At 41.7% G+C, this 14402-nt stretch overlaps 1 protein-coding gene across 1 annotated transcript in view; it reads right to left on the reverse strand.

Annotated features, from left to right (window-relative positions):
- Nucleotides 1-366: 366 nt before the first annotated feature.
- Nucleotides 367-14402, reverse strand: part of ADAM23 (ADAM metallopeptidase domain 23) — a 145791-nt gene continuing 131755 nt past the window's right edge. The window contains 3 exon segments of the mRNA XM_054970140.1: nucleotides 367-4106; nucleotides 4108-4198; nucleotides 4201-4257. Of these exon segments, the coding sequence (XP_054826115.1) occupies nucleotides 3995-4106; nucleotides 4108-4198; nucleotides 4201-4257 (260 nt within the window). The 3' untranslated portion in view covers nucleotides 367-3994.

Below are 14402 nucleotides of genomic sequence, written 5' to 3' on the forward strand. Positions count from 1 at the left end.
TCTTCCATCATTTAAATACTCTACAAAAAGCCTGGACTGATCCACAGGAGAAATGCTATGACTCATCTTTGCAGTAATATGTGAAACAACCTTCACAGGTAGGTATGCTCAGTTGCATCGTAATTTTGAGTTTTGCCGAGACACTCCATCCACCGTTACAGTTTTGCTAATCGTCATTTGGCAAATCTCCTTCTTGCTTTGATGAAGAATTATGTCGATATTCTAATGAAGGGCTTTCTATTTATAAATTTCTGGTTTCAGGAAAATACTAACGAGTCTTTATTGTCGACTGCAACCTTGGTAGGATTTGGAACACAAAAATTTAATTAAAAAGGGGGGGAGGAAGATAATCATAGAAGTAGCGACTTTCCATGTTCATGAAGTCTTTAATACTCATTTACTAAGATGCAGAACAATGGCAATTGAGTCTCCATTCATCAGCAGCCAACAAGATATGGATGAGTATTAAATTCAAACAAAAACTTGTTTTATGTCATACTGCGCACTTAAAAAATAATTACAAACAATTTAAAAGGAAGATTAATAGTGGAAGCAATAATGAATATAAAATGATTGACAGCTTTTTAGATCAAAAGTAAATTCAAGTATTATTTTGTAAAGTTCCTCAGACATTTGTCTTTGAATTTTAACTTTTGTGCAATACTCATCATTGCATAGTAAAGAAAACTTTGTAAAACTCCAGTTCTATGTAAATTTATTTTTCAACATGCACCTAGAATATATATTTTTCTAAATTTGCGTAGTGGAGGTTTCCCCTTAGTGGGGAATTTACTCAATTCAGTGGGATCATGCAGCATATCAACATAAGCTATATAAAATTTCCATACATTTTCCTGTCTAGATAAATCCTTTTTAATGGAGCAAAAGTATCAATGGTGAAATGAAAACTTAACATTTATTCCATCAGACACAACAAATGACAACTGTTATGGTAAAAAGGGTAATATAAGTAGCATATGTACTCTACAAAGTGTGGTAAATGAAGGCCTGTAAAATAAATATCTACCCTCAACAGGTTTGTTTATGTAACCTTAGTACCACAGAAAAATTATAATCCACTTCTGTGAGTTATGTGGTTGCGTGATCATTTACATTCTATACATTAAGTTTGTGTATTTTAAACACACACACATACACAACAGAAGAGCAGAGGAGAAATTCAGACAAGAAACTATATTTCTTATGAAACTGCTAGTGTAACAAAAAGTTACACCAACACTTACCATATGTACATAATCGGGGACCAGTGTGGTCTGATTAAAAACATCACATCGCACATTTACAATGTTTTTGTGAAGTAATTCAATTTTTAAAGTACAAACTGATTTTTGTAACCATATTGAATGGCATTGTTGACTGTGGTTACCACATTGCTCCCAGAACAGAACCAAAAAGGAGACCTTAGCACCTATTTTGAGATTATTATACCAAATGCACTCAAGTTCAAAGGGGCATTAAGCAAAATAGTTTTACTTGTCTGTATCATATTGTAAATAATGGAACCTAAAAAGAAGTACATCAAAATATGTAGCTCTGATCCAGTTTTGCTCCCAGGACCAAAATGGACAGCTGCTCATACAAATTTAGCATTTGTTGTGACAGCTTAATATCTATGGTCTACATATATTCTAGTAAATGCAGCCGGACTTCCATTTCATCTTTTCATCATAATGTGCTCACAATAATGTATGGCGATTGTGAAAGACGCTCATCAGCTAAATACCTGCATCTTGCTCACAACACTATAGGACAACTGCCATGGAAAAGACTAATATGATAATGAACACTGGGAATATAATAAACCAACAGAATGAGAAAAGAAGAACTGATAGATATTGTATTATCTTTAACTTCTACAGTTAAGCCTTAAAACATAATCAACAGATACCTTTTAAATGGTCGTGGTTGGTAATATTAAGGATAGTTCTGAATTATGCAGTAGAAAAATTATCCTAAAACAATAAACTATTATACATACTAAAAATAACATCAACAGGATTTGCTGATTTATCCTAGAAACCAAAAGCTCTGAACTGCATGGCTCTTTGGAGTACAAATAAAACCCCAATTGTAACCAAGAAATAGTTTTTTGACATGAACGAGCCCAGGGCTGCAACTATGGAGCTTCAGCTGTGATTGAACTTCGTGCTAGCCAAGTACAACAGAAGGAAGGAAGTACAATAGATAACTTTTTTTGTAACGCCATGGCTTCCGAGATGCAGGGTGACTGTGCTGGATACAACGAAGCCCGAAGGCAAGGGCACCTGCAGGTCTTTCCATCCCTTTCCAAAAAGTTGAACGATACTAGAAGTCAGCAAGAGCCCTGTGGGCTGGGACACTGCAGTGAGGAGGGAGAACTGTCGATGCTTTTTGTCGTTTACAGCATCCTTTTGTGACAGCAAGGTGGGGTGATTTCACCTGGCTTGCCCTCCTCAATGCAGCTCCTTGAGTTATGTGCCGTTTTGTCTGCACAGGGACCACAACTTCCAACCTCAGCTTGGAAGGCCTCGGGGGTGCTGTGGGGGGGGAGATAGCAGGAAAGCTCAGTGCTGGCCAGCCCTTACTGTGGGTGATCCCACAGAGTCCTTGGCCATCAGCAGTGCACAGCACCGACAAGACTGCCCCGGCACGGGCACACTTCACTCAAAAGCCAAGTCACTCTGGCGCTCAGACTGCACCACTGTGGTCCTTCCCAGGGACACTGGACAGCGAGTGCCTAACTAGGGCAGAAAGTGTTTGAGGAGGAGGAATCATTAATTTTATGCTGAAGCCCACTGACGTCTGAAGCCGTGCTATCGGAACAGAACTGGGCCCTGACAGTAACCATCACAAGTAGTCAAGGAAGAAACATTCAAGGCTGTGCTTTGAAATATACTACACAAACTAAGAGAGAGGTGGCTATTGGGGTAATTTTTACACGTTCGCCTGTAACAGAAAAAGGTGGAGTGATGAAGGGGAATATAAAACAACACGCCGGAAAGCCTTAACCTATTAAAAGCTCTCAGTGTTAAATGGATATTTTAAGGCTTATTTAGGCTTCTTTTCCTTTCATATGATGCGAGATAGTGAAAGGAAAATAGATGGTAAAATCAAAAGTTATAAGCTTGGCACTTCTGTGATTAATCTGAAAGGGTGTCAACTTACAATATATACAACATATCTGCATGACAGCAAATAATGCATTTGGAAAGAGGAAAACTCATTGCATACAGATGCATTTACACACATTAATAGGTTTGGGATGGGGTTTTTTTTGGTTTCAAGCATACAAATTTAAAAAGCACGCCTCTCTTCTCTGGAACTCCCTGTACCTGCATGCAACATATGCCTTTTAAGAGCAAGCCTAGAACCCCTGCTTGTATAACCTGCGGGGGCTGAGGAATTAAAAGGGAAGTTGTTTTTTTTAAAAAGTGCTTTATAAACCCAAACAAGAGATTTTTCATAGAGAACAAAACCTTTAAGAAAATCTATATATCTGAGAATGATAGGACAAACATCTCTTATTTTTAGTATTTAAAATTATACATTGCCATGGCATGATCTGCCACACCTCAAAGAGGTTTGCCCCCAAATAAAACAAGATTCATGAAGAATACAGCTGTCAGAGCTCAGAGAGCAGCGCGTCTCACACTGGTAGAAGGCGGTTTTTGCAAGAACCCAGAACCAGCTGTCCTAGGCTTTCTTTTTTCTGTCGTCTTGTATGCAGATTTTGCTTGGGGCCAGCTTGCTAGCTTGTTTGCTGTATATATGCCATGCAGTTTACCATTTCACAAATTAGCTTATCATGCCACTAGAGTCTGTCATTAATGTGAAAAATATCATGCGAACTCAAGTTACCAGTTAAGAAGCTCTTCAGCTATTTGAATATTTTCAAACAGTTTCTCTTATTGCACTTGGTTGGTTTGCTCCATTCTTTGTTTAAAAAAAATAGATCAAAATAGTTCATTTTGTAACATTTGTCTTTCATCTCTCTTTAACACCTTAGAACCAAAGAGAGAATTGGAGGGAAGTCCAGACCTGAACACAAAACTCCAGAAGGACAGTTTTCCTTCAGCCCTTTTACAATTATCTCAGTGTGTGGTTTTCTCTCTTACTTCTCTTTTGCAGTGATGTAATTTCCTATACAGTTACTACAAATGCTTCCAGAACCAAAATCCAGGAATGCACAGAAAGCTGTTCCAGCAAGTTCCTTAGATACCCTGTTGACTTGGATCGTATCTTCTCTTTTTGACATTTCTTCCAGTTAAGAGTAAAGAGAGGAAATAGTGAGAAGGGAAACAAAACAAAAGACATTGGTTAGGCATATTTGAAAACAATCTTTGTTTGTTATCAGGTTATAGTAAGGGCTCATACCAAGACACTCCAGATATAAAGTTGAAATATACAAATAATTAGTCTCTCATTAAGGGAGTTTTAAGACTCAGTTCTATTATCTGTACTTAATGCTTCTACAGAATATAAATTTGCTTGCATTAATTCTGCAGCCCTTTTTTCTGCAGTATCAGTGATGCTTGCCACACACAACCAATTGAGATTCTGATTGGTAACAATGAAGCCAATTTAATTCCAATTTAAAACAATCCATCTGTGTGTCTCTTCTATCAGCCTTTACTATACTATGGAACAAAGTTCCTTCCGTTGCTACACAGCAGATTCTGGGAAACTGCTCTCGAAGAAGGAAGAAGAAGAAGAATGGACACCAGCATGTGTTAGTCGCGCCATTGCAATTTTGCTGCTCTCATTAGCAAATGTCCATTCTCCTCTTATCTCAACACTCTATATAAATAAACAGCAAGACATCATTACAAGGCCACACAGAAACTAGGTGCAACCTCCCCATAACCGGGCTTTATGTGGGGCATCAAGCAAGGGGGCTCATGCATTTAGCCTTAACACTGGGCGTGTGCACTGCTAACTGCCACCCAATTATCATGCAGTAAAACACAGAACAGGATTTCACGGAGTCCCTAACATATGGAACGTAAAGGCTTGGGTCTTCTCCACTCCATGCCTGCTGCAGTGTACAGAATTCACATCACAGTTTGGCATAATCTGTACATGTAAGAAGTTGTGAATGAACACAAAAAGGGTAACATTCTCAAGTTTGTGCTGCAATGCTACCTTCAAACAGGCACTTTATGGATCTGCATTTCAAGAACTCTGAAATACAGCAGTCACATTCATAGTCTTCTGAATATGAAACATGTTCTCAATACACAGCATGAATCACAGAGGCTGTAGTAGTTTGACTGTGTAACTTCACTAGTGCTCACACAGTAAGTGTAGATCTGATCTATTTTAGCCAACACGGACACCACCATCACGAATTACTGTTGTGTGAACAGGTCCCTTGTTACCTTGCAAAATCTGAGACCATTCAACTTACTGCTGTTCCCAATTTTTTTTCCAACTAAAGATAAACTGATGTTAAAATACACCTATTACACCTATTAAGTCTCTAAGCTGCTTGATAAGACTCTTTGTTGGTCTGACTGTAACAAATAAGCATGTTAGAATTTAGCGCAAATAGGAACAATCAAGAGTAAAACAAAATTTTATTTATATCCTGCTTTTCCCCCAAATGGGGACTCAAAGCAGCTTATAATGTTATTCTCCCCTCCATTTTATCCTTACAACAATCACCTTGTAAGCTAAATTAGTCTGGAAGAATGTATGACCGGCGGCAAGTCACCCAGTGAGCTTCCATGGCGGAACGGGGATTCGAGGCTCCGCCCCTCAGATCCCCATCCATTGCTATACCACAATGACCGACTCTCTCATTTGACATCCACTAACCCTGTTCACCAGGGCTTTTTTTGTAGACAAAGAGGTGGCGGAACTCAGTGGTTTGCCCTCGGAGAAAATGGTCACATGGCTGGTAGCCCCGCCCCCTGATCTCCAGACAGAGGGCCATCTCAACTCCCCTCTGTCTGGAGATCAGGGGGTGGGGCCACCAGCCATGTGACCATTTTCAAGAGGTTCCAGAACACCGTTCCCCCGCGTCCCTGCTGAAAAAAAGCCCACATATCTACTTTTTCATGATGGAAGGGACAGTGTCAAACTGATGCTACAAACCGGTGCTATTATATCTTATTTCTACACTCTAACTCAAATTCCATCGTTTCATAATTAATCTATACAATTATCTTCATATTTAATAACAGAAACTGCTCTTGAAAGTCATAGACATAAATTCAGTCCACATAATACAAAATATTTCTTACAAATGTTTGATGAGCTAACAAACATAATGATTAACCATATTAGTGATCTTCTCGTTCTTCCCTTCTTTTCCGATTTATGGCAGAGAGGAACACTTTTCATATGAGTTCATTATAGAAGCGTTGCCTTTCCCGTTCAACACACCAATTTAGTGTTAGAAACAGCCCACATCCTAAGCATTACTCTACTATTCCTACTCACAACAGTTCCCATCTGTAGATACTGACATATAACAGATCACAAGTACAAGTTGAGCAACATTATTTTTCTTCTAAGGAACAACAACATGTTTGAACCCTGTTAAAATGCAGTTGCCTCTCTAGGCTTTAGTGCTGGTGTCCTCCTGGCTACTCTAGAAGAGAATCACAAAATGTCCCACTTGGTTTCTTGTCCCTTTACCCATAAACTAAAGTTGTGAAGAACAGAGAAGGGCCGATTCCAGATGACTAACCTTAAGTCGCTTCATGCCGCCCTCTTCCGGATCGCGACGGGGAAAATGCGAAATATCGCGTTTCCTCGCGCGAGTTTTGCGCGTCGTCGCGCAAAACTTGCGCGAGGAAACGCGATATTTCGCATTTTCCCCGTCGCGATCCGGAAGAGGGCGGCATGAAGTGACTTAAGGTTAGTCATCTGGAATCGGCCAAGGATACAGCCCTAATTAGTACTGCAGATTAGAAATGTCTAGTGTGTCTTCATTTGCAAAATTGTGTTACTAAAAGATTGCATGAGTTTCACAAACTGAAGCATGTGGTCATCTGTTTTATTTCTTAAAAATTTACACACCTCATGAAATGCTTGGAAAGTATGAAGAGATGTAACTTTCTTTCTTCCAATCCCTCAAATACCGGATCCTTTAATAATTGCATAAATGGGACAGAAGTGCAATACGCTACATTCAAGTTCTACTCGAACATTAGATGACAGAATTTGCTGAATAACCTAATTCAGAGAGTGCAAGAAATTTCCACTAAATCTATTACATTTTCCATTAGAGAGCACCTCAATGAACTTAGAAGAAGCTTTTTAATGGTGGATAATCGAGTGAGATCACTTGGGATGCCTAGCAAGAAAAACTTTATTTTGCTGCCGCAGAACTTACAAAGAACCGTACAGCCGGTAGCTCTAAAGGAATGGCTGGTAAGTTCTCTCTCGATCAGCTGCTCAGATATTATCAAGATCATTTTCATTAAATGTGACAGTATGAAATAATGGGATGGGATAGAGAAGGAGATAGTAACAAAAGGATTGTTCTCTTCGTGACTTGAACATTAATGCGGAGATGGGACAATTTGCACCTTTTGAATTTCCTTCCTTCAGACAGCTTTTAAAAACACAGAACCTGTGCAGAAAAAAATGTGGCAAAGCTTGGCAGCAGTCAAGGACCTGCCAGGCTGGTCAGGAAAAGCTCTACTGAAAGCACAACCCTGGAGATCATTGGTTTAATGAAGAGAAAGTGGGGGAAACACCCAGGTTCAGCGACATGAAAGAAGGCAAAGGGAAGGCAGGAGCAAACACAACTGAGATGGAAACAGAGAGCGCACAGGTAGGTGGCTTTCCTGGCTCACTGGCATCTACAGTGCAGCACCATGTGCACTGCGTTACGTTCCATGTAGCTTTCTTTACATTTCCATTCATGTTACACAGAAAATTTTCTTCCGTCAGCAACCATGTGCAAAATGGACAGAAAAAGAACAACAGGGGAAGGATATAGTCTCAGGGACAGAAACAGGGAGTGTTTGGACTGTAGAGACTTGAAATTTGATGCCGAGAGTAACAGGGAGCCGTGATAAAGACTCGGAAGGACATCAGGGCTACTGGGGAGAGAGGAGTTCAAAGGGGGCATTTGACCGAAGAGGGAAGATCAAAGGACTTAGTATCTGGGGGGGGGGGGGGATGTTTCAGTAAAAAGTGTGGAAAGGAAAGATATATTGTCGAAGGCTTTCACGGCCGGCCGGAGAACGATGGTTGTTGTGGGTTTTCCGGGCAGTACAGCCGTGGTCTTGGCATTGCAGTTCCTGACGTTTCACCAGCAGGAAAGAGTCAGTAGTGGAAAGAATATGATAGGGAGAAGATAAAGACGGGGCCTGGCTCAGCCTGATCATGGGTTGGGAATTGGGAATGCCACAGCCCTTCCCCCCTTGGCTAGTGGTTAACTACAGTGCAGCAATCTCTGGTTAGTGTTGTCCACAGAACACCAGCAAAAGTAGATTTGCCACGAGTCACAGCAGTTCAAAGCTAGCCAAGGTGAGCTGTAATGGTCTTTGCCAGCTTGACGGCAATACTGCCTAGAGTTAATGCTGACTGGGTAAGGGGAGAAAAACAGCCTGCAGGCCTGAGGGTGGGGGGGGGAGGAGGAAGAGGAGGTGCAATCGGTCAGCTCCCCTCAAATGACCAAAACTATGTTTTAGGTATCAGGGAGTGCCACATCTGAATGAGACCAATTGTCTGTCTTAGTGGCGTTAAAAACAAGATACAAAGAGCAAATTTAGATGGAAAAAATTACAAAAGAGTATTATGAGCCTGGACATAAGTGAGAAGTGGGGGGGGCGCGGGGGGAGAAGATACCACTCTCTATATAAGATGGTAGGAATGAAAATGAAACCCTGCCCTCAAGTCACAGCCGGCTTCTGGTGACACCCCCCCCCCGGTGGGGTTTTCATGGCAAGAGACTAACAGAGGTGGTTTGCCATTGTCTGCCTCTGCAACCCTGCTCTTCACTGGAGGTCTCCCATCCAATTACTAACCAAGGCCATCTCTGCTGAGCTGCTGAGATTGGGCTGGCCTGAGCTATCCAGGTTAGGAGAAGGTGTTAAAAGCAAAAGCAGTGATGACCAAAAGAGACGGTGCGGAGAGGAAAGAACCAACTGGCAGTCTGTAGGGCAGATCTGGCTCTTGAAACTATTTTATCTGGCTCATACCCCATCAAACAGTAAGACCTGATATAAAATGGGAGCGAATGAGGTGGGGAAAGGATGAGATGGCAGAAGGAAGTGCCCCACATCAGACTATTGGTGGCGAATCGCAGTATATGGGCTGTCTCCTAATGATGGCTCCTCCCTGCAAACAGTAAACTAGCACAGCAAGCCAAGAGAAAAGATATACTCTCTGTCCTGTGCTAGTTTTCTGTTTGCAGGAGTTTTCTATATGAAGAGGCATTCAACAGGAATCCAACTCATGGGGCCTGCAGAGTATTCTACCCCCTCACTCTCCTGCCTGTGTAAACCAGCCTTGAATCAGGGAACTCCTCCCTGAGCATCACTCATTAAAGCAAACTGTTTCCAGGCTGCAAGAACTAAAACACTCTCCACTTCAGTTTCACAGCTTTCGCTGTGAGTTTGCGTAAAAGGCCCCAGCAGTGCTTGCTTGTACATGAGGGCATCTGTCTAGAAAACAGAGTGGTCCCCAAGAACAGAGGAGCTGAACATCTCTGATAAGGAGGAAGAAATCAATAGAAAACCAGGCAGTGAGCTGCCCATTAAAGCAAGAGGGGTAGAAATCTTGCAGCTTTGCTCAACAGACTTACGTGCCATCATTTCCCTCCCTAAATAAAGACAGGATGAATTTGCCTGTTAATCGCTCTCCTTTCCTACAGACATTAACATAAGAGGAAAACATTTGCTTTACATGCATCCACCACTGCATACTGCAAAAAAGAAAATGTTGCTGAAAATAACAAGTATATTCCTTTATGCACAACACAAACACAGTTCTCTACCATACCTATATTAGATCTCACATTTTTAAGCACTTAATTTTTAAAATCTGTATTTTTAATAGTCATTTCATTTATCAGTAAAGCTAGCACAAACGCATATACACAAACCAAACCTAAGTTCCAAACATGACAAAAATAATACAATACATATCAAAAGGATGTGAACAATATTTAATTATGCACATAATTTATCATCCACCTTTCTCACTGAGACTCAAGGAGGATAAAGAGGTCCTATTACAATAGTTATTTTATTCTTCATTGCAAAAATATTATGCCAAAACATTCTGGGCACTCCTGCATCTTACTGCGAGCTATCCACGTTACATTACTTGAAGCTGGTCAAATCGTACAACTATGGAGCATCTAGAAAAGTTCCATGGAAAACTCCTCTCAATGTGCATGGAAACAGCTCAGAAAGACAACCTTCACTTCAAAGCCAAACATTAGGTCAAAACTACTGTTTACTGAGCAACCCTAAGCAGAGTTACTCCAGTCTAAACCCACTGACATCAGCGGGCTTAGGATTGCACTGTGAATCTTTAATGCAATTCTAGGCGTGATTTAGACCTGTTGCATTGAAGAGAATATCAAACAAGCAGTATGATCTTAAAATCCAATCCCTTCCAAAACATAAGTCAGGTTAACACTGCAACATCCAGTTGAAATATTCGGGAGTTTCATTAGCACTCTTTCCTGGACCTGCGACATAGGAGCGAGTTGAAATTCCTAGATGTACGAGCCATCAAGTAGCAGCCAACATACGGCAACTCCGGCATGGGATTTTCAAGGCAAGTGAAAAGCAGAGGTGGACCGACGCTGCCTTCCTCTGCAGAGTCTTCCTTGGTGGTCTCCCATCCAAGTAGTGACCCTGCTTAGCTTCCGAGAACTGACAAGATCAGGCTATACCATGCTGTCTCCCCACCCTCCCTTTGCTTCTCATTCTTGAAGTCAATTTATTCTTTTACTCGGTTATAAACTACCTTAAAAACCTTCAACTGTTCCACACTGCACCCCAAACAGGTGCAATAAGTCCTTAAAACTTGACTATCTTTTTAACAAGGTTTTCTGTTAAGCGTCACCTAATAAATGAAAAAACAAAACATGAGACAGCCTACCTGGCGCTAGACCTCTTCCATACAGTGAAAACTGCTCTTCAGTTTTACCCCAAAGAAGCATGCACTTCAAGCTGTGAGCTAGGCGAGGCCATCATATTTGAGGTTCTGCTACAGAATAAAACTACTTCCTTTTAAAACAATGGAAAACTATTGTAACATTTACTTTGAAAGGTTATCCATACAGGGATATCAAATAGGAAATGTACACTAGAACGGCACCCAGGATGCAAAGTATTATCCTATTGATGCTGTTGTTGTATAATATAAATCACAAGTGGTGGACAATATTTTAAAAGCATCAAAGTAAGCCAGACACAAGCAGGGGGCACACCGGGAATTGTGGAGCAAGTAGAATGTGCGAATCCCCACCTCTCTGCAAAATTTGCTCTTCTCTTCTAAAATCGTAGAGTCCAGTAGCACCTTTAAGATTAACAACTTTATTGTAGCATAAGCTTTCAAGAGCCACAACTCTCTTCGTCAGATACATCATCAACTTTTGAGAATCACAGCTCTCTTCATCAGATGCATCGTCAGCTTTCGAGAACCACAGCTCTCTTCCACAGCATCTGACGAAGAGAGCTGTTGTTCTCGAAAGCTGACGATGCATCTGACGAAGAGAGCTGCGATTCTCAAAAGCTTACTCTACAATGAAGTTGGTTAGTCTTCAAGGTGCTACTGCTTCAAGGTGCTTTACTATTTTGCAACTACAGACTAACACGGCCAACTCCTCTGTATCTGCTCTTCTAATGTCATCCGCCCCTCTTTCTTCTTTAACTGACTCTCATCTGCTTTCAACATTCTGTATGTCTTGGAGCACATTCAGTTCTTGTTAGCTGGGGAGGGTTTAGTGGGGGTACAGCAGTAAAATGACCGCAGGAACCAACAAGTGTGTGCTGAAGTTACCAGCCACAACAGATAGTGGGAAAGAGGGAGTTAAGATTTTGATGCTGAAGTTTCACAGTGCGATCCTAAATCTTATATACTAATATAAGATTAGTGTGTGTGTGTGTGTGTGTGTGTGTGTGTGTGTGTGTATATATTAGCCACCCCGCGCCCCCCCGCCCAACTACTGCAGCGTGGTGAGACCGTGCAGGCCCAGCGAAGGCCAGCTCTGAGCCCAGCAATCCCTGGTGAATAGGAAGAGGGGGAAAGAGGGGAGGGCTTTAGGGAGTGAAGAAGGGAAAGGAGAAAGGTGTGTGATGGTGAGGAGAAATGGTTAATTGCGTTTGGGAGGGAATGCGGTTAGGGTGTTTGCCAGGGAGGCAAATAAGGGGTAATGGGGAGGGGGAGGAAAAGGGAAAGATCTTTGCCACAGGGGAGGACAGGGAAAGATCTCTGAGAAAAGGAGAAGGACTGTGGAGGAAGGGGGGGAAGAGGAGGATCTGTAAGAAGGGGTCCCATTGTCTCCCCTCCATGACACTCTGGGCCAAGCTATAAGTGACGTCTTACAAAGGTTGGACACTTGTCAGCTTACCTCAAGTTTTGATGGGAAATGTAGGCGTCCTGGTTTCACAGCTTGGCTCTCCATTACAGCTGCAAGACCAGGACGCCTACATTTCCCATCAAAACTTGAGGGAAGCTGACAAGTGTCCAACCTGTGTCAGGCGTCACTTGTAGCTTGGCTCTCTGACGCAATTTGCAGCATTTTGTTTCTGGTCCCCACTTGGTATATTCCAAATTCACTGAATTCGATGAGCTTAGAAGGGCGTAATGTATTTCAGTGCTAGTGAGTTAGCGGTTGTAACTGAGAAAGGAGAGTGGGGGGGGAGAATAGGGAATAAAGTTTTGAATCTGAGATAGTGGGGAGCTGTGGATTATGCATGACATGTTATCAAGAATGCAATCTAGTACTGAAGTCCTCCTGGAAAGGATTTTTACAATTGGGAAGCCCAGTACAGTGGGATAGGAGGGAATTTATGATGGAATATCCTTAGGAGCAGTTATAGCTCCAAGAAACCATCTGTCACGTATGCTATATATCTACACTGACTGATGTAACTGCAATTTACGTCAATAGTAATGTGGGTGCCTGCTTTTGTCTGTATTTCCATCTGTATCCCCGGCAAAGGAAAGAATCAGTTATATTATCGAAGTCCAAAAATATTGAGCCTCAACAAATAAACACTTTCAAGGAACATCTGTTCCACTAACATCTTGAATGAAATAATGTATTTTAAAGAAGAGTTTATATAAGCTCAAAATAATAAACTCTACTAGTATAAAAATGTGTTGTAGTTCTGCATCTAATAATCAATGTGCTAAATAGAATGTACAAAAATCTAGAGTTATTACTTATGGAAATTGATATAGTAATATTTGAACAGCTGTTTAATGAATCATAGTTGGCTTATAATGGGAGTTGGCAAATGAATGGAGAATTAAATACTCAATACTGAACCTTCTGAATGGACCAGGGGAGTAATGTCAGTTAATTATGCCCCTGCTGTGCTGCCTCCAGGCCAAAAGAGTGTCATTTCAGTTGCAGCATTCAGGACTCCTTGCCCAACCAAGTAGACTAATCCGAGGGTCAAACTACATGTTATCATTTTCCCCAATCTGTCTCTGAGGTAGTCAGATGTCAAGTGAAAAGGAACTCATTTCCCAAGAGCGTCGGGCTTCAATTCAGATCGAGACTATGGCTGATTCCGCACACGTTGGATAATGCACTTCCAATCCTCTTTATAGATCATTTGGAATGGATTTTTTCATGTGCGGAACAAAAAATCCGCCTCAAACGATTGATAAAGTGCATTGAAAGTGCATTATCCAACGTGTGCGGAATCAGCCTATAGCGTGGGGGGAAGGGGTCTTCAATTAGAAGATCCCAATAAAAAATGGCCCTAAAATAGCCTGAAATGGCTACTTGTTGGGGAAAGGTCCCGGATAAGTGGCCCATCAGCTTATGTGCAGCCCCTCAATAGAGCCAAGAGAGACCCCCCCCTAAACATTTGGAGTCATGAAATGGTGCGGGTGGGAGGCTGACGCCCTTTCTCCCCCATGCAGTAGTCTCAACTTGATTCAAGGCCCCACACACTTGAGGAAATGAATTACCTTGCACCTGAAGTTTGCCTGTCTTGTTAAAGTAGGATCAGGGGAACCCAAACACGAGATATTACAAATTGTCACATGTAGGTTCACCCTGAGAGTGCTTGTGGGTGATATGAAAAGCAAAGAAGAGAGATCATCTCGATTTAAAGGCAAGGGGCTGCCACCTTCCACTGCCCTCCCCAGGTTATCTGTGCTAATAGCACAGACCCCTTTTGGCAGGACATGCACATTTCTGGAGGCCATACGTGCACTTCACCCCTGTACTGGTAAAGCTCTAC

The sequence above is a fragment of the Eublepharis macularius genome, chromosome 2 (assembly GCF_028583425.1).
Source record: "Eublepharis macularius isolate TG4126 chromosome 2, MPM_Emac_v1.0, whole genome shotgun sequence".
Lineage (NCBI taxonomy): Eukaryota > Metazoa > Chordata > Lepidosauria > Squamata > Eublepharidae > Eublepharis > Eublepharis macularius.